Source organism: Lutra lutra, chromosome X, assembly GCF_902655055.1.
Source record: "Lutra lutra chromosome X, mLutLut1.2, whole genome shotgun sequence".
Taxonomy (NCBI): Eukaryota; Metazoa; Chordata; class Mammalia; order Carnivora; family Mustelidae; genus Lutra; species Lutra lutra.
The window spans coordinates 27658844-27681859 of record NC_062296.1 but is presented as its reverse complement, the minus strand read 5'-3'; the positions used below and the strand labels follow the sequence as shown (position 1 = coordinate 27681859).

At 47.6% G+C, this 23016-nt stretch overlaps 1 protein-coding gene, 1 non-coding gene and 1 pseudogene across 2 annotated transcripts; 1 reads left to right on the top strand and 2 right to left on the bottom strand.

Annotated features, from left to right (window-relative positions):
• The first annotated feature begins 11707 nt into the window (after positions 1–11707).
• Positions 11708–13248, top strand: LOC125091440 (partitioning defective 6 homolog beta-like; annotated as a pseudogene).
• Positions 13249–17372: 4124 nt separating this feature from the next.
• On the bottom strand, positions 17373–22489 carry RPL39 (ribosomal protein L39). Its single transcript, XM_047714933.1, has 3 exons — positions 22244–22489; positions 20517–20620; positions 17373–17620 (listed from the first exon to the last, which is right to left on the bottom strand). Exons 1-3 carry the CDS (start codon positions 22244–22246, stop codon positions 17572–17574), a joined length of 156 nt encoding a protein of 51 aa, XP_047570889.1. The 5' UTR covers positions 22247–22489; the 3' UTR covers positions 17373–17571.
• On the bottom strand, positions 18119–18250 carry LOC125092543 (small nucleolar RNA SNORA69). Its single transcript, XR_007124997.1, has one exon. It is a non-coding gene; the product is annotated as a small nucleolar RNA SNORA69 (small nucleolar RNA).
• Positions 22490–23016: the final 527 nt, after the last annotated feature.

Sequence of the window (23016 nt, the reverse complement as noted above, 5' to 3'; positions counted from 1 at the left end):
TGTTACCCAGTGATAGATAATGAAAAAATGTAACGTCTCTAGTGTTCTTTGAAACGTCAGTGAAAAGCTTTTAAAGCAGAAAGCTTTTATTTGTATAAAATCCTACCATTCTGGGATCCCCAAATTACATACAAAATATATGGTTATATGCATATTATAAACATAGGAATGTCACTTTGGTGATTAAAGATAAAAAAATGTAAACGTGGAGGGGCGCCTGGGTGGCTCAGAGGGTTAAGCCGCTGCCTTCGGCTCAGGTCATGATCTCAGGGTCCTGGGATCGAGCCCCGCATCGGGCTCTCTGCTCAGTGGAGAACCTGCTTCCTCCTCTCTCTCTGCCTGCCTCTCTGCCTGCTTGTGATCTCTCTCTGTCAAATAAATAAATAAATAAAAATTTAAAAAAATCTTTAAAAAAAATGTAAACGTGGAAAAAAGGATAAAAAAATGTATCTCACACTAGGGACATACAATGTTTTGGCACCAGCCTTAACCAGACCTTTGAATTTAAAATATGTGAGTTCAGGGGCACCTGGGTGTCTCAGTGGTTTAAAGCCTTTGCCTTCGGCTCGGGTCATGATCCCGGGGTCCTGGGATCGAGCTCCGCATCGGGCTCTCTGCTCAGCAGGGAGCCTGCTTCCTCCTCTCTCTCTCTCTCTGCCTGCCTCTCTGCCTACTTGTGTTCTCTGTCTGTCAAATAAATAAAATCTTTAAAAAATAAAATAAAATATGTGAGTTCAGAATACTTCCCTTGTCCCCTGGGAATGCTTCTCTGTCACTGACTTACAACACTGTATGATAATTAACTGTCTGCATGTCTATTTCCCTGACTAGATCAATGTTTTTCAAATTGTGGATGCAACCTATTAATGGGTTATGAAACATATTTTTAAATGAAATAGAGTAAAATAAAAATATGAGTATGTGTTGCACACAAGTATTAAATCAAGAAACTTGCAGGGGTGTGTGTGTGTGTGTGTGTGTGTCTGCTGGACTAAACTGGGATCCCAGTACAGTGTCTATGCCGGGCCTATTCTCCACTGTGTCCCCAGCAGGCAGCATACTGCTTGACAGGTGTAGATGTTCTATAAATATTTGTTACATGAGTGAATGGTATTCTTGACATTTCCTATTTGGAGATGAACATCCTCATCTTCTTGGGACCCTTTACTGTTTCCTAATAATGCTGGGCTCCAGACTTCCACTCCTTTCATAAATTAGGGAGTCTTATAGCAGCTTATTTATTATTCATTCACTTTCAGTTTTTAGTTTTCAGTTTGCTCCTAAGAATCTGCAGCAGTGTGAGCTTTCTGTTAACTGCCTACAAAGATGGAAAGTGTCTGTCCCCTCCCCAAGGCAGTCAAAAAATAAAGAAGGATGGGGTGCCTGGGTGGCTTAGTGGGTTGGGCCTCTGCCTTTGGCTCAGGTCATGATCCCAGGGTCCTGGGATCAAGCCCCGCATCGGCTCTGTGCTCCGCGAGCAGCCTGCTTCCCCCTCCTCTCTCTCTGCCTGCCTCTCTGCCTACTTGTGATCTCTCTCTGTGTCAAATAAATAAATAAAATCTTTTTTTTAAAGATTTTTATTTATTTGACAGATAGAAATCACAAGTATGCAGAGAGGCAGGAAGAGAGAGGAGGAAGCAGGCTCCCTGCTGAGCAGAGAGCCCGATGTGGGGCTCGATCCCAGGACCCCGAGATCATGACCTGAGCCGAAGGCAGAGGCTTAACCCACTGAGCCACCCAGGTGCCCCATAAATAAATAAAATCTTAAAAAAAAAATAAAAATAAAGAAGGAAGCAAGGGAAGGGAGGGGAAGGGAGGAGAAGGGAAGGGAAAGGAAGAGGAAGGGAGGGGGGAGGGGAGGGAAAGGAAAGAAAGAAAAGGGAAAGGAAGGAAGAGAAGGAAGGGAAGGAAGAAAGAAAGAAAAGGGAAGGGAAGTGAAAGAAAGAAAGAAAAGGGAATGGAAGGGAAGGGAAGAAAAGGGAAGAGAAGAGAAAGAGAAAGAAGAAAAAATATTGGTTACAGATTTACTCTAAGAACTTAAAGATAAGCTGTTACCATTTCCTAAGTCCCAACAATAGACAGGTATTTTTGACACACCATAATTGTCACAGCAAGTCTGTAATGCAACATGATTAACCCCCATTTCACGTGTCCTCAGGGAGGCTAAGTAACTCCCCTAAGTCATCCAGCTGGCCAGTGAAAGGCAGATGATGTGAACCCAGACCTGCCCAGCTGCAAAGCTCCATGAGCTTTCTGTATTCTTCCGCTGCTCCCACACAATTAACCAAAACACTTACACAGAGGCTTCTACTAAGACCCGACACAGACAGCCTGCAAATAGTGCCTTTTCGGGATGCCTGGGTGGCTCAGTTGGTTAAGCAGCTGCCTTCGGCTCAGGTCATGATCCCAGTGTCCTAGGATCGAGTCCCGCATCGGGCTCCTTGCTCGTCAGGGAACCTGCTTCTCCCTCTGCCTCTGCCTGCCATTCTGTCTGCCTGTGCTCGCTCTCTCTCCCTCGCTCTCTCTGACAAATAAATAAATAAAATCTTTAAAAAAAAATAGTGCCTTTTCTCTGTCAGCCAATGGGGAAACAATCTTTGCGGACACAACCTTAAGGTAAGTGTTCATGGTGTAGACAGCGTCCGTGGACCTCAACAGCTTTTGGTGATTTGTAAACACACCAGGAACTCTCTTCCCCATCAGCACGCTTCCTTGAGCACCACACTTTAAAATGCATGCTTTTTTGTGAAGATGTTTTTTAAGTAATCTCTACATTCAACATGGGGCTTGAACTCACAACCCCCGAGATCAAGAGTCGCACGCTCTACTGACTGGGCCAGCTGGGTGCCCCTATTTCATTCTATTTTTAGACAAATGTTTTATTTTCAAATAGCCTTAGATTTACAGAGAAGTTGCAAGAATATTACAGAGAGTTTCTCTATGTCCTGCATGCAATTTCCCCTATGGTTACTGTGGTTTTTTTTTTAATTTTTTTATTTTTTTTTTATTTTAAGCTTTTCTTTTTTATTTTTTTTTATTTTATTTATTTTTTTTAAAGATTTTATTTATTTATTTGACAGAGAGAGATCACAAGCAGGCAGAGAGGCAGGCAGAGAGAGAGGAGGAAGCAGGCTCCCTGCTGAGCAGAGAGCCCGATGCGGGGCTCGATCCCAGGACCCTGAGATCATGACCTGAGCCGAAGGCAGCGGCTTAACCCACTGAGCCACCCAGGCGCCCCGTTACTGTGTTTTTTAAAATGTTTTCAGGGACGCCTGGGTGGCTCAGTTGGTTGGACGACTGCCTTCGGCTCAGGTCATGATCCTGGAGTCCCGGGATCGAGTCCCGCATCGGGCTCCCGGCTCCACAGGGAGTCTACTTCTCTCTGTGACCTTCTCCTCGCTCATGCTCTCTCTCACTGTCTCTCTCAAATAAATAAATAAAATCTTTAAAAAAAAAATAAAAATAAAATGTTTTCAAACAAGGGGCACCTGGGTGGCTCAGTCCATTAAGCATCTGCCTTCGGCTCAGGTCATGGTCCCGGGGGTCGTGGGACTGAGTCCTGTGTTGGGAACCTGCTTCTCCCTCTCCCTTTCCCTCTGCCCCTCCCCCACTCTGTTCATGCTCTCTCTCCCTCAAATAAATAAATAAAATCTTTTAAAACATGTTTTCAAGCACAACCACAATAATGAATTGACAGCAATCTAACAAGTCTCCTCTATCATGTGCTGTTTGGAACCCATCAAAATACATGTCTCAGGGGCGCCTGGGTGGCTCAGTTGGTTAAGAGTCTGCCTTCTGCTCAGGTCATGATCCCAGGGTCCTGGGATAGAGCCCCATGTCGGGCTCCACCGGGCTCCTTCTCCCTTTCCCTTCTCCCTTCTCCCTTTCCCCTGCTTGTGCACGCTCGCTCCCTCTATCAAATAAATAAATACAATCTTTAAAAAGAAAACAAAAACCAAACAAACAAACAAATATGTGTTTCAGAGGACTCAGATGCCAGGCTGTGGCATATAAGGCGGTCACGAGGGCTTCTTCCAGAATAAGCAGCTCCAGATAAGAATGCAGGACTCATCCCCGAGTCTCTGAAGAGAAGTAACATTTTATTCTAGCTTGAACTTCCAACTGGCCTTGTGGCCCAAACGAAGAATTTGGTCTAAGGTCAAAAGGGTATGTCTTCTTCAAATCCCACAGCGCATAAGCTTGTCTAATTTACTTCAGGAGTCCCTCTTGTTTACTTGACATGTCATCTTTCCCACATCTCGGTATTTGTGGGGACTTCTGAAAATACACAGAGCAAAGCAAACTTAAACAGAACTCACCATGAAGAACTGTAGAAAGCTCTGGGTGAAGAGAAGCAGCCAGAAGAGGACAGAGGCCCAGAGAAGGAAGATATTGCTGGAAGCAACACCAGGACTAGTGTACAGGAGTCTTGCTCCTAGCTTGGAGCTGAGGGATGCTCTTGGGGCAGGTCCCCTCTCTCCAGGCACCAGTCCACCCAACTGGGCAGTCGTGCTTCCCCAGGATGCAGTCCCCCATCCATAGTTGACTGATTCTTAACTGGGCCAGTCAGGCTCACCGTCTCGTGATCTCGCTGTTGGGATTCAGAGATTCCCAGAGAGACACAGTGGATGCCACATTTGGCTTTGTTCTAAGAGAAACGGGGGGAACGGTTCTGCCATGAGGGACAAGAGCAAAGTGGACGTTCAGAAAGAAGCTGAAAGAAAGGCCCCAGAGGGAGAACAGCCTGCCTGGCTTCTTAAAGGCTTACAACACCCTGGTTCTGGTTCTTCTCGAAGCCTGGCTGTCCCCTGCCCTTGGGTTCCACAAAACACCTTCAAAGGCTTGTGTTAAGGCCCCCACTACAAAAAAAAAAAAAGCTACATATGTGAATGGCTCCATTCGAACCCCGAAAGTTGTTTACTTTCCCTGTTCTTTAAAAAGAAATTTTTTTTCTGGTTATAAACACATGTTCCTCATAGAAATTTTAATTAGCTTCCTTCTCATTATAAAAATATTTTTGTTAGGTCTATACATCCTGAGAAATATAAAATGAAAATTAAATCATGCGTAATGAGATGCATACACGTATTCAACAAAAGATATGCACCAAGATGTTCGCAGCAGCTCTATAAAGGCCCCAAACTGGAAACTATCCAAATGCCTATCAAGAGGAAAATAGGGGAAATAAATTGTGGTTGTTTTTTTTTTCCACATGCTGGAACACTTGTGAAAACTGATAAAAGGAAACCTCATTTAAAATGGAGTCAGGAGGGGCGCCCGGCTGGCTCAGCCAGTTAAGACGCTGACTCTTGGTTCCGGCTCAGGCGTGATCTCCCCGTGGGGGGACTGAGCCCCAGGTTGAGCCCACCATGAGTTCTTTGCTCAGGATGGAGCCTGCTTCTGATTCTTCCTCCCTCTTCCCCCCTTTCCCCTCTGCCCTGCCCTTGCTCTCTCTCTCAAAATAAATACACAATTAAAAAAAAATAATCAGAATAGGGGTGCCTGGGTGGCTCAGTCGTTAAGCGTCTGCCTTCGAATAAATGAAACAAGATGGGATTGGGAGGGAGACAAACCATAAGTGACTCTTAATCTCACAAAACAAACTGAGGGTTGATGGGGGGAGGGGGGTTGGGAGAGGGGGGGTGGGGTTATGGATATTGGGGAGGGTATGTGCTATGGTGAGTGCTGTGAAGTGTGTAAACCTGGCGATTCGCAGACCTGTACCCCTGGGGATAAAAATATATGTTTATAAAAAATAAAATTTAAAAAAAAAAAAAAAAGCCTCTGCCTTCGGCCCAAGTCATGATCCAGGGGTGTGGGATCGAGCCCCCGCATGGGGCTGCCTGCTCAGCGGGGAGCCTGCTTTTCCCTCTCCCGCTCTGCCTGCTTGTGTTCTCTCTTTGGCTTTCTCTCTCTCTGTCAAATAAACAAATAAAATCTTTTAAAAAATAAATAAAATAAAAATAAAAATAATCAGAATAAAATGGAGTCAGGAGGCCAGAAAGGCGAGCTCCCATGCCCCACCATTCACGGTCAACTGCAGACCACAGCAGGAAGAAGCCCACACTTGACCCCCCCCAAAGAGGAGGAAGAATGATTTTCTCCTTGCCAAGCCAATGAGCCGCTGGCATAGTTCAGCCAATGAAAAACCACCACACTCTGAATTCCCAGTTTCCTCCAACGGACTTTTTCGTTTATAACAACAGCCTCTCCCAACTCTCTCCTTTCCTCTCCCAAAGAGCCTCCTTTGTTGGCTGCTTTTGCCTTGGTTTGCGTGTCCTGAAATGCAATAACCTGCTGTTCCTGAATAAACTCATTTTTGTTGGTGTCATAAGTTTTTTTTTAAGATTTTATTTATTGACTTGGACGGTGTGCACAAGCCGGGGATGGGCAGAGGGAGAAGCAGGCTCCCCGCTGAGCAGGGAACCCCACACCGGGCTCAATCCCAGGACCCTGGGATCATGAAAGCAGTGGCTTAACCCAGCCAAAGGCAGCCGCTTAACCGACTGAGCCTCCCAGGCGCCCCTGAGCTTTACTTTTAAGGTTAATATACTGTACAGCAATGAGAATGAATCACTCACAACTGCACACAGAAACAAAATCTCATATGATGGTGAATGAGCAAAACACAGGTAATTATTGCATTCATATAAAATGCAAGCATAGGCAACACCACCCTCTGCTGTTAGCTGTTGGGACCGTGGTTACATTTGGGGGTGATCATGCCTGCAAAGGGGCCCAAGGAGGGGCTTCTGGGATGCTGATCACGTTCTGTTGCCTGGCCTGGATGGTGGTGAACCATTGAATTCACCCTGTGAAAATTTATCCAGCTATACACTTATAATAGATATGTGCACCTTTTTGTATGATATATACATATGTGTGTGTGTGTGTGTGTGTGTGTCTATATATATATATATATATATATTTTAAGATTTTATTTATTTTTTTAGGAGAGAGAGATCATGAGCAGCAGGGGAAGGGAAGAGGGAGAAGCAAACTCCCAGCTGAGCAGGGAACCCAACTCGGGGCTTGATCCCAGGACCCCGGGATCATGACCTGAGCCAAAGGCAGCTGCTCAACCAACTGAGCCACCCAGGCACACCTGTATGTAATATATTTTTTTAAGATTTCACCTATTTATTGGACAGACAGAGATCACAAGTAGGCAGAGAGGCAGGCAGAGAGAGAGGAGGAAGCAGGCTCCCCGCCGAGCAGAGAGCCCGATGCAGGGCTCGATCCCAGGACCCTGAGACCATGACCTGAGCCGAATGCAGAGGCTTTAACCCACTGAGCCACGCAGGCGCCCCCTGTATGTAATATTTTAATAGAATTTTTAAAATAGCCTGTAATTCCAGATTGGTTGGTGAGGGGGGTGTTAAATTTAAAATTTTTCCCTTTTTCTTTGCTTCTTCTCAGAACTGACTTGGGTCTGGCCTGCACAGCCGGGTCTTTGCTTCCTGGGTCTGCTTTTCCAACATTTCCCTCCCCACTACTGTTCTGTGCATGTCTGTCTTTCTGGAGCCTCGATAAACTCTCTGCATTATCCGCTCCGCTGGAATCTAAATCGTTCAAATTGATCAAGAAAACAGTTGCATTTCAGGGCGGGCTGAGTGAGAGCCAAGTCCCTCTGGCTGTTCCAGCAGCTTCCCCCACGCAGCCCCAAGTGGCCTTGACAGGGACCAAGCTTTGGGTGCCCGCGGCTGCTGCAAAGGAGGTCCTCCTCCCAGACAGTGAGTGGCATGAACAGTGCCATGTCCGCCAGGCCCCCTTCTCCAGGTCCTTTCACTAGCGCCTCATACTCCAGCCACCTACCCGCTGCGCGTGCATGGTGGGGGCTGGGGGGAGAGGGCTGGGCTCCCAGTGTGTCCCCCTGGGAGCCTGGCTGAGGCCTTCCCCAAGTCCCCAGGCAAGTCACGGTGCCCTGACTCCTGGTCTATGTGTTCAGGCCCCCAGTTTGTACTGCTCTCCCTCCCTTCCATGCCTGTTACCCCCCTTCATCCACTGGCTGGCTCCAGACACTGCCAGAGCCCCTCCTTTGTGTCAAATGTGGGGTTAGGTGAGAACAATCTGCCGCAGAGCAGGGCAGATCCATCGCTGTCTTTGTAGAGTCCGGTCTAGGGAGGGAGGCAGAGAATGAACCGCACTCATTTTCTTCACAGAGACAGTTTGAAGGACACCTACAGGCCGATTGCAGAGGTACTAAGGAGAAGGACCCAGCTGGATAGAGGGGAGAGAGCAGGGAGTCAGGGAACGTGTCTCTGCAGAGGTGGAAAGTAGGCTGAGACCAGAAGGACAAATGGGAGTTTCACCAGGTGAAGAGAGAGAACATTCCCTATGGGGGGATAGCATGCGCAAAGGCCCTGAGGCAGGGTGGAGCTTGGGGCTCCGGGAGACGAAGAGGCCAGTGTGGCTGGATCCAGCTTAGAGTGAAGAGGGGGTAGGAACTGTGCCGTGCTTTTTTGGGGCACTTTTAAGACTTGACCCCACAAGGAGTGTAAAGTGGTGGGAAAGGGGTGTGGTGTGCTGAGCAGTACCTGTGTTTCCTAAAGCTCCCTGAGGCTGGCTGCCATGCTCGTAAGCCAGGATTTCTCAGACTCATCACTATTGACCTTTGGGGTCCGACAATTCTTTGCTTCTTTGCTGTGGAGGAATGCCTGGTGCATTGAAGGATGGTTTTTTATGTTTTTGTCTTAAAGATTTTATTTATTTATTAGAGAAAGAGAGAGAGAAAAAAAAACATGAGTAGGGGGGCAGGAGGAAAGGGAGAAACCAACTCCCCACCAGGGAAGGAGCCCGATGTGGGGCTCCATCTCAGGACTCCAAGGCCATGACCCGAGCTGAAGGCAGACACCTCACCAAATGAGCCACCCATGTGCCCCATATGGAAGTATGTTTAGCGGCATCCCGGGCCTCTACCCACGACTTGTCAGTGACACCTTCCTTCCCACTGTCATAAGCCAAGAGGTCAGACATTGTCAAATGTCCCCTGGGAGGGGCAGGGAGGGCTGCAAGCCGCAGAATTGCTCCCAGTGAAGCATGACTGTCAAACCATTTATTTCGGTCAGGCCAGTCCGTTCTCCCAGATGAAGGTCTGCTGCCATCTCTCCCTCTTTCCCAGACCTGCACAGACGAGGGACACAGGCACATTAACAGCTGCATGCGGCGCTCACCGCAGTACTCTTTCAGGCCACACTGGGCTCTGGTTGCCCAAACACTCCTCAGGGTTTTGCATGGGTAGGGGCTGGACGTTCATGTCCCTGGCCTAGAAGAGGTCCGGTGAAGTGTTAACAGTTAACATTTCACTCCGTCCAATCTGGTTCTCATTGCCATTCCTGCTAACAGCAGCTAGCCAGCAGCTTAAGCACTCAAAATTTTAGCTGCTAGACTGGCAGGAATGAGAGTTGCAGAACCTTCTCGAACCAGTACAATGGGAGAACACTCGGTACAACAGATCTTTTATAGACATTTTCAGTCCTTACAAACCCAACGTAGGAATGATTTTGGCTAAGTCTCTCTCTTTTTATTTTATTAAAGGTTTTATTTATTTATTTGACAGAGAGAGAGAGAGAGAAAGAGACAGTGAGAGGGGGAATACAAGAGGGGGAAGCAGGAGAGGGAGAAGCAGGCTTCCCGCCAAGCAGAGAGCCCGATGCGAGACTCGATCCCAGACCCTGAGATCATGACCCGAGCCCAGGGCAGACACTTCACCGACTGAGCCACTCAGGCGCCCCTGGGTAAGTCTCTCATGAGATCAAGTTTGCACAGCTGGCCCAGGGAGGGAGCTGGGTGCAGGGCCCGGGACTGTCACTCTCATGTTGCCCTTGAGGGGTTCATATACTCCAAATCAGAATCCTGGAACTGGAAGGGAAGTGGCATCGATGTAGAGGCGGACACCGAGCCCCGACCTGACTTCTCCCTTGACCATCTGCCCCCTCACTAACGGGCTCTTTTCCTTAGCTTTACCCAGCATGTCACTCACATCGGCGGGGGACGGATGCACCCCGAAACTTCAATCCTGCTCACTCCCCAGCCCTCTTGTTTTCTTGAGGCTTACAGCCAGCAAAGGAAGGGCAGGGTTCGGATCCCAGCTCCGGGGAGGGGTAGGCAGCAGCAACACTGGGTCAACCCCACGTCTTGCAAAATTCGAGCACCCTACCTCTTGCGGTTTGTCAGTGTGGATCTTAAATGTCTCAAGCTCCCAGTATTCCTCCTCAGGAACCGATCTCATCCCTCCCATCTGGGAAATGGAACATGGGCAGGTGGATGAGCAGGGAGAGGCCACGGGAACCAGAACCACCTCCCAGGCTCAACAGTAACTCGTTTTGCACAAGCAGCCCACCCTCCTGTCCGCACCGTTTCCCCCTCTCATTTCCAACACTAGCTACGTAAGGTCCGTAGGGAAGCTCCCTCCGCATCAGTGCCACCTTCGCCCTGTCCCAGCCTCCTCTGAAGAGTGAGGTGAAGGTATTTTTTTTTAAAGATTTTATTTATTTATTTGACAGACAGAGATCACAAGTAGGCAGAGAGGCAGGCAGAGAGACGGGGGGGAAGCAGGCTCCCTGCTGAGCAGAGAGCCCGATGTGGAGCTCTATCCCAGGACCCTGGAATCATGACCTGAGCTGAAGGCAGAGGCTTTAACCCACTGCGCCACCCAGGCACCCTGAGGCGAAGGTATTTTTAATATTCCAAAACATCACATGCCATAACTGCTGATCAGACCAAGACCCTCCACTTTGGCCCTGTGGACACTTGTCACAGGCTGACTCTTACTGTCATCCACACAGCCACAGCTCCCAGGTTCCTAGGTTGGTGAGTTGGTATACTGTAGCTCACTCTTCCAATTTCTGGTCATCACTGGTCCTTAAGCGTTATGGTCATCAGAGCCTGCTAACGGGGTGCTAGGCTGGGGAGCCCTGTGCCATGCCACGCCTACCACTCGTTGCCTCCGCTACACCCAGCACGGGGTCCCTACAAACCAGATATAGGATTGCCCCCAAACTTGATCCCCCACTTTCTCTTGCTATAGTTTCACCTTCATTCCACACATAATTAGGAACTTTGTTTCCCTTCCCACCTTTTCCAGACGTTTGTTCTGGCTTCCGTAGTGGCCTGTTACCAGCCTGACATACAGGTGTCTATCTACCAGCTGCTCGCAGGTACCTAGAACAGTGCTTGACACATAAACGCCCAGTAAAGTAAAAAAGATTTAGTAAATGCCAAAATGGTGTTTTGATTTCTCTCAACCATTTAAAGATGCAGAAATTTAGTTCACAGGCTCTGCAAGACCAGACAGACCAGTTTGATAACCCCCCATTCAGAGGATTCCTACTTGTTTTAAAGACCCGTGGGGGCGCCTGGGTGGCCCAGTTGTTGGACATCTGCCTTTGGCTGGAGTCATGATCCTGGGGTCCTGGAATTGAGCCTTGCATCGGGCTCCCTGCTCGGCAGGAACCCTGCTTCTCCCTCTCTGACTCCCCCTGCTTGTGTTCCCTCTCTCGCTGTCTCTCTATGTCAAATAAATAAATAAAATCTAAAAAAAAAAGACTGGCATTAGTCCACCCCTTGGTCCCGGCACGTGGGGTGGCATGTCCCCAGCCCCCAAGCCGCGCACTCGCTCCCTGCTCTCTGCGGTCACAAGGGGTGGCCAGGCCTCAGCGTGAACCACTGCCACTGGCTGGGGCCGAGCAGCGGCTGCCTGGGCTCCATGGAGGTGAAGGGCAAGTCTGGAGCTGAATTTCATCAGTTTTCACTGGAAAGATTTAAAAAAAACCTGGAGAATTTGAGTTTTACAGGTTACTGCAACATTTTCATAAGATACCCAATGTTAGGGACGCCTAGGTGGCTCAGTCGGTTAAGCTGCTGCCTTCGGCTCAGGTCATGATCCCAGGGTCCTGGAATCGAGTCCCTCATCAGGCTCCCTGCTCGGCAGGGAGTCTGCTTCTCTCTCCACCTCTGCCTGCTGCTCTGCCTGCTTGTGCACTCGAGTTGTCTCTCTCGCTCTCTCTGACAAATAAATAAATAAATAAAGTCTTAAAATATTAAAAAAAAAAGATACCCAATGTTAATTTTTTAAAAAGATTTTATTCATTTATTTGCTAGACAGAGATCACAAGGAGGCTGAGAGACAGGCAGAGAGAGAGAGGAGGAAGCAGGCTCCCCGCTGAGCAGAGAGCCCGACGTGGGGCTCGATCCCAGGACCCTGGGATCATGGCCTGAGCCGAAGGCAGAGGCTTCACCCACTGAGCCACCCAAGTGCCCCCCCAATGTTGATGTTTTAGTAGGCTACGCAGACATCCATGGAGACTTACTACCTAGAAATAATGATAATTATCACAAAGCTGTCTCAATGGCCAATTCACTGCTTAGGATTTTTATACAAAAATATTAAGAAGGAGACTACAGTGCCTTTGGTACGGGCACACTAATAAAGAAGAATGTTGGGTTTGGTTTTTTTTACGATTTTATTTATTTGTCAGAAAGAGAGAGTGCGTACAAGCGCGGGGAGCAGCAGGCAGAGGGAGAAGCAGGCTCCCTGCTGAGCAAGGAGCCTGGTGTGGGACTTGATCCCAGGACCCTGAGATCAGGGCCCAAGCCAAAGGCAGCTGCTTAACCAACTGAGCCAACCAGGCGTCCCAATGAATAATGTTTTAACCAACCTACTGCATCCTGACAACCACAGAAAAAAACCACATATAGTCATTGGTATGCCCCAAGACTTCAGACCTGTGTCTTCTATTACAGACGTGGATATGCTCCAAGAATATCCAAGAACCCTCCAAGACGTAGGGTTCGTCTTTACAAATAGGGCACTGAGAAGCCCTTGGGATTCTACATCCGGATGGCTCCAGTGTCACGGTCACATCGCATGGCTTAGAGAAGGTCCCAGGGATCTTTATATCCAGACTACATCTGGCTCAAAGCCACAAGACTATTAGCTGTTAATGATGAAGTTTTAGTAGTTAACAGCATAGAAGTTTCAGGGAAGAGTCTTGTGCTAACAGCCGCAACCTCGTTATACCCGTGAGACCCGCAAACGAGAGGAATACTGTTGTTCGGAACAGTCAGACTTCGGCGGCTCTGGCCCATCCAAGAGAACAGCCTCCTGGGCTACCCCAGCAGGTAGAACTGAGCTTTGAGCCAGAGGATGGGGACAGTGATGAGGATGACATTATTGAAGGTAACAGAGTGCCGCAGCAGATTCCTAAAGCGGTTCCTAATACTGAGAGCCTCGAATCATTACCATAAATAGAACTCAATTCTGAGTCTGGACAGAATGGTTTTATCCCTTCTAATGAAGTGAGCTTAGCACCTGTAGCAAGTGGCAGAAGTACAGAAACACATGCTCCAGATCAAAAACTCTTAGAAGATGGAACGATCATAACACTATGAAACCTTTGTCCGAATGTCCTTGGAGTAAGGATGCCGCAGGGACTTGTAAATCAGGCTAGTTTAAAGCATATGTACCTTTGAACCGGAGACCTCCAGTAGGCATGAGAAAAATAAAATCGCAAGCTTAAAATGTTACTAAAGCAGTAGTTTGATCATTGTTAATACAAACTTTGGTTTGTCAGAGGTTTGTCTTAAAGGGGCCTTTGCTCATGAAATTATGTGCTTTCGCTATTTGTCTCTGCAGAACTGGATGTCAGAGCACTTTCTCAGAACCGAGAGGACCAGATCTTTTCCGTTCAAAGTGGTTGTCATTGCCATATTTAACCAGCTGTGCGGAACCCAGTTAGCATTCCCTTTACCTATTTTTTTAAAAGATTTTATTTATTTATTTGACAGACAGAGATCACAAGTAGGCAGAGAGGCAGGCAGAAAGAGGAGAGGAGGGAGCAGGCTCCCCGCTGAGCAGAGAGCCTGATGCGGGGCTCAATCCCAGGACCCTGAGATCATGACCTGAGCTGAAGGCAGAGGCTTAACCCACTGAGCCACCCAGGTGCCCTATACCTATTTTTTTTTTTAATTCTAATGTGAAGAAGACTGATTCTGTCCTTTGGTAGCTTGGGGACCTCAGCTCCTATGTTTATGGTTTTTTTAATGTTGTTCCTCTGTGCTCATTGTTATGAGTAATTTTTTCAAATGCTTTTTTTCCCTCTAATAAGTCAAACCGACTGCCTGTTTTGGGGAGTTGCTTCCTATGTCATCAAGCACTGAAGCCAGGTTCCTGAATTAAGAAACTCAAACAGCCATTCAAGTTCAAAGCTTGTCATCCTACAGCTTTCACATTTACTCACATTAGTCTCATTCCACGTGCATATAACTTAATGTTGCAAAAGGCAGTTCTGTAACTGGTAGTATGTGGGACTCCCTTAATCTCCTCTCATTCCCGTATCATTGGAAACCATTCCTTTTGTTGCTGGTGTGTGTTTTGTTGGTGTGCTTTTATACTCTCATGTATTTGAGCAGTAGGCATCATTCTGGATTTTAAAATGCACCCAAATTAAGAGATTTTTACACACAGGACAACTTGAGTGCTTTTTTATATGAGATACTTGATTTTTTCCTTAATGGGATTTCTAGGAACCCTGCCTACACTTTACAAAAAAAAATTATATATATTCACCTTGGACAGGTAGAGTTTATTGGTATTAATTTTATGAGGCTATTTATTACTTTCCAATGCATCCACTTAGAACAAGTGAAGGGTAAGGCTGCTAACTTCCATTCCTCACCCGATTTCCCTATACAACACGCCTGTATACAGAAACCCGGGACCGTGTGAAGTATTAATTTGCCTGTGGCTTATGGCTACTTCTCTAGGAGTTACTCATTTTATGGTAGGGCTAGAATGGGTATCTTTCTAACAGTTGCATGCTATGGAATTGGTTATTTTCTCTCCATGGTAAAGATGAAGAAGTCTTGGACTGAAGGAAGGTCACTTGACTCAGAATACCTATTTTGTTCACATTACCACTAGACAGATTATCACTGAACTATTAATTGCACATTATGTAATGCAATGTACCTTTTTGTTGAATTCACCCAAGTTCTTCCACTCCTACACCACCATTTGTTCATGGCATTCCAGCTTTAATCTTCTGTGAGGTATAGGAATTTGACTCTACATTGGCAAAATGTGAACATGTAGGTCAAATTTCATTTGTTGGTGCAGAGGCTCGACGTTTTGAGTAAAAATCCTTTCACATACTTTTTTTTTAAAGATTTCATTTATTTGGGGCGCCTGACAGTGGGTTAAGCCTCTGCCTTCAGCTCGGGTCATGATCCCAGGGTCCTGGGATTGAGCCCCGCATCAGGCTCTCTGCTCAGCGGGGAGCCTGCCTCCCCCTCTCTCTGCCTACTTGTGATCTGTCAAATAAATAAAATCTTAAAAAAAAAAAGATTTCATTTATTTGAGAATGAGAGAGCGAGCGAACATCAGAGGGTTAAGATCAGAGGGAGAAGCAGACTCCCCGCAGAGCAGGGAGATGATCCTGGGACTCCAGGACTATGACCTGAGCCAAAGGCAGTCACTCAACCAATCGAGCCACCCAGTCGTCCCATGTACTTTTTTTTTTTAACCAAGTTTTAATATCTGAACTTTTCTCTTGGGGAAAAAATACTTCAGGGTTTGACTTTTTATTCAAATTTTAACTATACAGACTTGTCTTGTGTGTATGCATGAAAATGGAAATCAAAGCTGCTAGTGCTTTTTAATTACCCTAAGGGTATAGATCATGGTGTTTAAACTAGATTTCTCATTTAAATGATTGGTGAAATAATTACTAGTTGTATTATAAAACCAACAGATCTTGGTTCTACAAAATGTCGATTCATTGGTAGTCTGAATCAATTACTTCAAGTGTACCTTAACGGAGATATCAGTGGATTCAACATAGAATTTTATAGTACAAAAGACAAGCCTAACTGAATTTTGTTCTGTATCTTGAGTAAATTTATATTGTTCTCAGCGATCAACAAAATATATGCACTTTTGTGAACTATGAATGTTCTAATTTTACCTGCGACGTTTTTTACATGAATGATGCTTTATGTTTCAACTATCAAATGTTTTTAGTACAGTTTTATTATAAAAAAAATGTTCATCATCGGGGCACCTGGGTGGCTCAGTGGGTTAAAGCCTCTGCCTTCGGCTCAGGTCGTGATCCCAGGATTGAGCCCTGTGTCGGGCTCTCTGCTTGGCAGGGAGCCTGTTTCCCCCTCTCTCTGTGCCTTCCTCTGCCTATTTGTGATCTGTCAAATAAAATCTTAAAAAAAAAAAGTTCACGGGCGCCTGGGTGGCTCAGTGGGTTAAAGCCTCTGCCTTCAGCTCAGGTCATGTTCCCAGGGTCCTGGGATTGAGCCCCGCATCAGGCTCTCTGCTCAGCGGGGAGCCTGCTTCCTCCTCTCTCTCTCTGCCTGCCTCTCTGCCTACTTGTGATCTGTCAAATAAATAAATAAAATCTTTAAAAAAAAAAGTTCATTATCACCAAATGAACTTTGATTTTAATCAAATTAGCTTTAGTTGTTTATTATGTTCTACAGTTATAGACTTGTATCACTTCTCAGCCTTTTGGCTAAGATCAAGTGTACAAATACAGACTTGTAAAAGAAAACTGGCATAGAGCAGCAGATAAAGATGCTATTTAAAAATGCACTATACTGGGCGCCTGGGTGGCTTAGTGGGTTAGGCCGCTGCCTTCGGCTCGGGTCGTGATCTCAGGGTCCTGGGATCGAGTCCCGCATCGGGCTCTCTGCCTGCCTCTCTGTCTACTTGTGATCTCTCTCTGTCAAATAAATAAATAAAATCTTTAAAAAAAAAATGCACTATACCAGGGCGCCTGGGTGGCTTAGAGGATTGGGGCCTCTTGTCTTCGGCTCAGGTTGTGGTCCCAGGGTCCTGGGATTGGGCCCTGCAGGGAGCCTGTTTCCCCCTCTGTCTCTTCCTGCCTCTCTGCCCTCTTGTAGTCTCTGTCAAATAAATAAATAAAATCTTTAAAAAATTTAAAAAAAAAAAAGAGAAAAAGAATGTGCTACACCCACAGGTATGATGACGACACATATATTCACTTCCCACAAGGTGTAAGAGCCATTAGCCACATGGAGCTTAATTAAAATTAAATAAAAATTCAAAAGTCAGTTCTTTATTCAAACTGGCCATGCTTTGTTTTTTAAGATTTTGTTTGAGAAAGAGCATGAGTGGGGTGTGGGGAGGGGCAGAGGGACAAGGAGACCCCCACCCCCCTCCCCAGAAGCTGACTGGAGCCTAACTAAGGCAGGCGCTTAAGGCACTGAGCCAACCCAGGTGCCCCCGGCCACAATTTACATACTTGGTCATGAAGGGACATTTCTATCACTGCAGAAAGTTCCGTTGGTGATCTAACAGGAGGGGGAATTCAGTACTTCACAAATCAGAAACACAACAGCAGTACAGCTCAAACGCCTCACATTTATTACCAAACCAACCGACTGGTGCAGAGCTATAGTAACAGAAAAATCTTTCGCTGATAAGTGGTATCTATTGGCCAGGCAGAAAGGTGTTTACAGGGTGATGGAATAGTGATCTTCAAGTAGCTTAATGAAATACGTGGTGCCCATTAGGTGTGACATCGCGTGATGTGGGACGCCTTAGAGACCCAGCTTGGTTCTCCTCCAGTGCCTCCTCTTGGAGTTGTACCTGCACAGAAAGACACTGCTGGTTACAAGGACAGTCTGACCTCAATTCCGCCGCCCCCATTCACCACAAACCCTGCCTTGTCAGTACCATAAAATCCTTAAAAGGCAACGGGTCCCCTTTTCCCTTCCTTTAACAGGTTTGGCGCTCTCTCTGGAGAGTAAACAGTGATTTGCTAGATGTGTTTAAGAACTCATCAATTCAAATCTTTACCTCTCAAAATGATTCCAGGCTAGGAAAACACACTGGTTCTTAAAGGAGACTGGACCCGTGGGGAAGCTCTCGCCCCTCCCAAGAGTACCCCCACCTATTTTGGATTCATACCCGGGGGCTAGACACAGACACATTTCTTTCGAACACTCCCCAACTTCATCCAAAGCAACATTTCTACCCATGGGTCACCCACAAGTAAAAGCCCCCACATTCATTTTTATGAAAGATCAACACCCCCGATCATTTCAGTATCAAAGCAAGAGATCTGCAGGGCTAAGGCTAACTCAGAATTGTCCATGTCACTCGGTCACGACTTTACCCTCATGAAGGCAAAATCAAACAGGACTGACACAGATTTTCTTTCAGCAGGATAATGTCAGTACGTCCACAAAAGGAAGCACTGTAATTGCAACCTGCTTTCAATACACTTTTTTTTTTAAAGATTGTATTTATTTATTGGACAGAGAGAGAGATCACAAGTAGACAGAGAGGCAGGCAGAGAGGGAGAAGCAAGCTCCCTGCTGAGCAGAGAGCCCGATGCGGGGCTCGATCCTAGGACCCTGAGATCGTGACCCGAACTGAAGGCAGAGGCCTAACCCACTGAGCCACCCAGGTGCCCCTCAATACACTTTTAAAAAGCTGCAAGACAGCGGACTTTAACAGAAAGATCATTCAACTGTTGCCAGTTCCCTGGGGCTGAGTTGTATACTTTTTTTTTTTAAAAGATTTTATTTATTTATTTGATAGACAGAGATCACAAGTAGGCAGAGAGGTAGGCAGAGAGAGATAGGAGGAAACAGGCTCCCTGCTGAGCAGAGAGCCCGATGCGGGGCTCGATCCCAGGACCCTGGGATAATGACCCGAGCTGAAGGCAGAGACTTCAAACCCACTGAGCCACCCAGGCACCCTGAGTTGTATACTTTTAACCACACATTTTTTTCATACCACGTAACACCCAAGAACAGCAGGTCCCACCACCAGATGGGTGTATGACAGAGAAACCGGTGTTCACGCCAACACATTAAAAAGGGGCTTTATAGGGTGCCTGGGTGACTCAGTCATTAAGCATATGCCTTTGGCTTGGGTCATGATACTGGGGTCCTGGATCGAGCCCCACACCAGGCTCCCTGCTTAGCAGGGAGCCTGCTTCTCCCTCTCCTTCTGCCCCTGCTTGTGTTCCCTCTCTCGCTGTCAAATAAATAAATCTTTAAATAATTCAAAGGGCTTTACTATGGATGGCTGAGATTCTCAACAGAAACCCATCATATGCATACAAGGGCTGAGCTGCCAAAGTAACCATTTGGCCAAGCGAATGGTTTTCTCAGCATCATTCTGACGGCAACGCCAGGGGTTTTAAGATCCAGCTGCAGTTCTAATCTATTAATATAAATATAAATGATAGAGGCCGGTGTTCAGTATACAGTAACGAAAGGCAGCAACTAACTGGCCTAGAAGGTGAAAGGGTGTGATTTTCACTTGTCTTTTTAACCAGCTAGAAGAATTAAGGAAACAGGCCCCCACATTCACATCTTGGTCTTCACACCAGCAAACTATTTCCACTTAGACTTGTAATTCAATCAAATCAGAGTCCATATTGGTGTCACGATCTTGGCATTCCTCAGCTTCCAAGTCTATCTTGTGAAAGGGACCCACTGGCTAGGCCCGCTCTATGGTCTCAGCTTAAACAAAAAGGCTTTTCAAATAAAAATTTGGTAATAGTATTTGCTTCCTCCTCCATTGTGGTCGTTCGGGCTCACTTATTTGGGAAAGCCAGAAAAATCTACTACTTTATTTTTAAAGATTTTACTTATTTATTTGACAGAGAGAGATCACAAGTACGCAGAGAGGCAGGCAGAGAGAGAGGGGGAAGCAGGTTCCCTGCTGAGCAGAGAGCCTGATATGGGACTGGATCCCAGGACCCTGAGATCATGACCCCAGCCGAAGGCAGAGACCTAACCCACTGAGCCACCCAGGCGCCCTACTACTTCATTTTAAACCAATCCAAGTTCTGGAAGGTGCTTAACACACAGGGGCTTATCCCTGGATGTAAGCCCTTGAGCAAATACCACCAATTTTTGTGATGCTTATTTTTCTTTCTTTGGAGACCTGTCTCAAGGTCCACCTGGCCCCCCAGAGAGCAGTGAGACTGAAAGGCGCACAGAAAGGCGCACAGGAGACCTGAGTTTTAGGTTTAGCTTTGCTTGTTAGCCTAGGTGACCCTGGAGGCCCTCTGTAGCCATTTGAATAATGTCTTTCCCCCCAAACCATCAATTCAACTACTTCTGCAGTGGAGAGCAATCACCCAATCTTTCAAAAAGATAAACACCTCAAGATGGACTGAGTGAGCAACATGGTCTTTCCCACTGTGATGAGTAAGGAAGGACAGCCTTCCACCTTACCTTCTGGCACAGACTGAAAACGACAGGAAATTAACAAATACTGGCCTGTCTACCCTGAATTCCAGCTGCAGCCTGGGCTGCTGTACAGAAACACGGAAAAAGCACGTTGTAAAAACGACCACAGGGCAACCCTCTCGGGTCCCCTCCCTCCTCGGGAGCTCTGTACTATCACTTTGCTATCACCCAATAAACCTTGCTTTGCTGCCCACCAAAAACCTAATTAGCTAAAAATAAACTAAAATACAACAGCAACCACAAAAACAGGCTGGTGGTTGTGGGGGCCTTACCTGATTTTATTACCAGTTTTCATCCGAATCCACTGGGGAATGGGACGATTCTGCTTTTGTTTCTTGGCCAGGAATCGCTTGATTCTGAAAGTCTTGTGAGAAGACTGGGAAGGAAACGTAATCAATTTAGACAGCAACACCGAGAGCTTGCTCCACGGATTCAAAGTCAGATGGCCTCGATCCACAAACATCTGAATGCTTCACCTATACCAAAACCAACGTTCTCAATGCTAAACTCATCCTTCCTTTGCTCTGTTCCTCAGAACTTCTGGAGGCAGATACCATAATCCCCACCGTTCGAGTAAAAATCAGCAATAAAAGTCAGGAAAGCAAGTAACCTACCCCAAATCAGAATATTAACGCACAGAGCTGGAATCCAAACCCAGGTCATGCATGCTCCAAGGCTAGGATAACTTCCAGTTGTCCCTGCTGCCACCCCAGGACCCAGAGGACCATTGGGGATGGCTGGAGAACTTGGTTTTCTCAAAAGAACACAGCTTTTTGTCAACCGGAACAATCTAGCGCTTGCAAGTCAAGCAGTTTCAGTGCGCAATGTAAAAACAGGGATAGCTAACCACACGGAGAGCGCACGCGCCAGAGCGAGCGAGGGGGCGGGGCAGGAGGAGTCTGTCCCCTGGCAGAGCCGATTCCTCGCTGAGGGCGGAGCCAGATGCAGGCCTGGATCCCAGGACCCTGAGATCGTGACGATAGCCGAAATCAAGAGTGGGCGGCTTAAACGACTGAGCCACCCAAGCGTCTCCCCGCCCCTTATCATTTTGGCATGAATTCTACTCTATTAAAATATATTTTCAAGGACGACTTTCCCAATTTCTCATTTCATTTTCTGCCTTTAAGAGCCCGGGTCATCCAAGTCCAACCTCGTCCACTCCCGCTCGTCCGTTTGCCATACAATCCGGAAATGGCAGGAGTGGTAGTCTCAAGTCTGGCCAACGTGGTCCAACACACCCTTGCACCTTGCATAACAGGGGCCCATTACAAAGAAGGCAAAGACTACATCCTTGTCTCCCAGCTCACTAGAGCAGCTGTAAATTTCCTGCCAACTAAAAAAACCAGATACCGATCCCTCTCCATACCTCGAAACATACAGCAATTTTAATTTCTCAGAAAACGATCACAGGTAAAACCCACGACCACAATTGTCCGCAGCTGGCATTTTACTAAGAACGCCCGAATGGCACGCAGATCCACACTGCGGCACCCCTCCTTCCAGGAGCTTCCACGGGGAGATGCTAAGTCCCTTAACAAAGGACTAACAAGTCCCGTAAGCTCCTAACGTGGTATGATCCTGGGCGCCACCTTAAAAAACTTCCAAAAAACCAGCAGACCCCATTCCCTTCTCGATGCCTGGCACGTGCGGCGGGCACCCCACTGTCTGGCCACGATTTCTGGAGTGGACACCCCCCCCAACCCCAGAACCACAGTTCGCTCCAGAAGGGCGAAGGCCAGTGGGAAGCCCTGCTAGCCGGGGCGGCAAACAAAGCACCACCCCTCGGCCCTCGCATCGCCAGATTAGCCAGCCCCTCCTTGATCCCTTGCTAGCTTCCCGCCAGGCCCGCGGACTGGAGCGGTGGCCGAACTCGACCTTCCCTGGAAAAAGGCTTTAAAAGGGCCCCCGCACCTCCACGCAGAGTGTGGCGCCGGCGAGCTCGCAGAGACCTCAGGTTTCGGGAAACCACCCCGGAGCCGATGGGAACGGATGAACTTACCATGGTCAATTAACAGCGAGCGGCACACAACAGGATGGCGGCGAAAAGGAGAAAGAAAGAAGCAGCCGGAAGGACGTGTTTAGAAGACGCAGCCGAGGGCGGAGCTTAGAAGCCAGAGCCAGAGGCCCAAATCCCCCGCTCCGCCCCGCGCGTATCCGCGCTGCCGTGGGAATTTGGCAAACCGGGTCTGCGGGTGAGAAAAGGGATTCGCTTTGCAACACTTCGTAAGTGCGTTCCTCGGGAGCCTGTCAGTGTGCTAAGTGCACCGTGCTTCGTGGGTGAGGCCCACGGCCCGTGGTAGATGCCACAGGGGGAGCCCTTCCCAAAGGCGGAGGGAGCAGAGCGGGCGGGGCTGACGTCCAGGGCGGGCGGGGGAGACGTCACGTCCGAGTACAAGGTCCTTCGGTCCTGGGCTTGGGAGGGAGCGGTGGGAGGACTAACCTCCGCCGGGGTGGCCCGGCAGCACCCATCTCCGCCCTGTCTTGATCTGGCCGGGCCGCACTGGACGGGAAGGGATGGCGATGATGGAGGAAGCAAGAGAGGGCGGCGGGGGCTGCCCTAGGAGGGTCCGGTAAGCCCAGGGAAGAGGTTGCTAATCGAGGTCCGAGCGGAGAAAGTTCGGGACAAGCTTTTCCTTGGCTGCTAGGAATGCCAGGCTTTTAACCCACTTTGCAAGATGTATGGGAGCTAATGGCATACGTCACCTCAAGCGGTTTTTGCATCAGTAGATTAAGGTGAGGGTTTTTAACCTGGGGTCCACAAATGGTCCACGG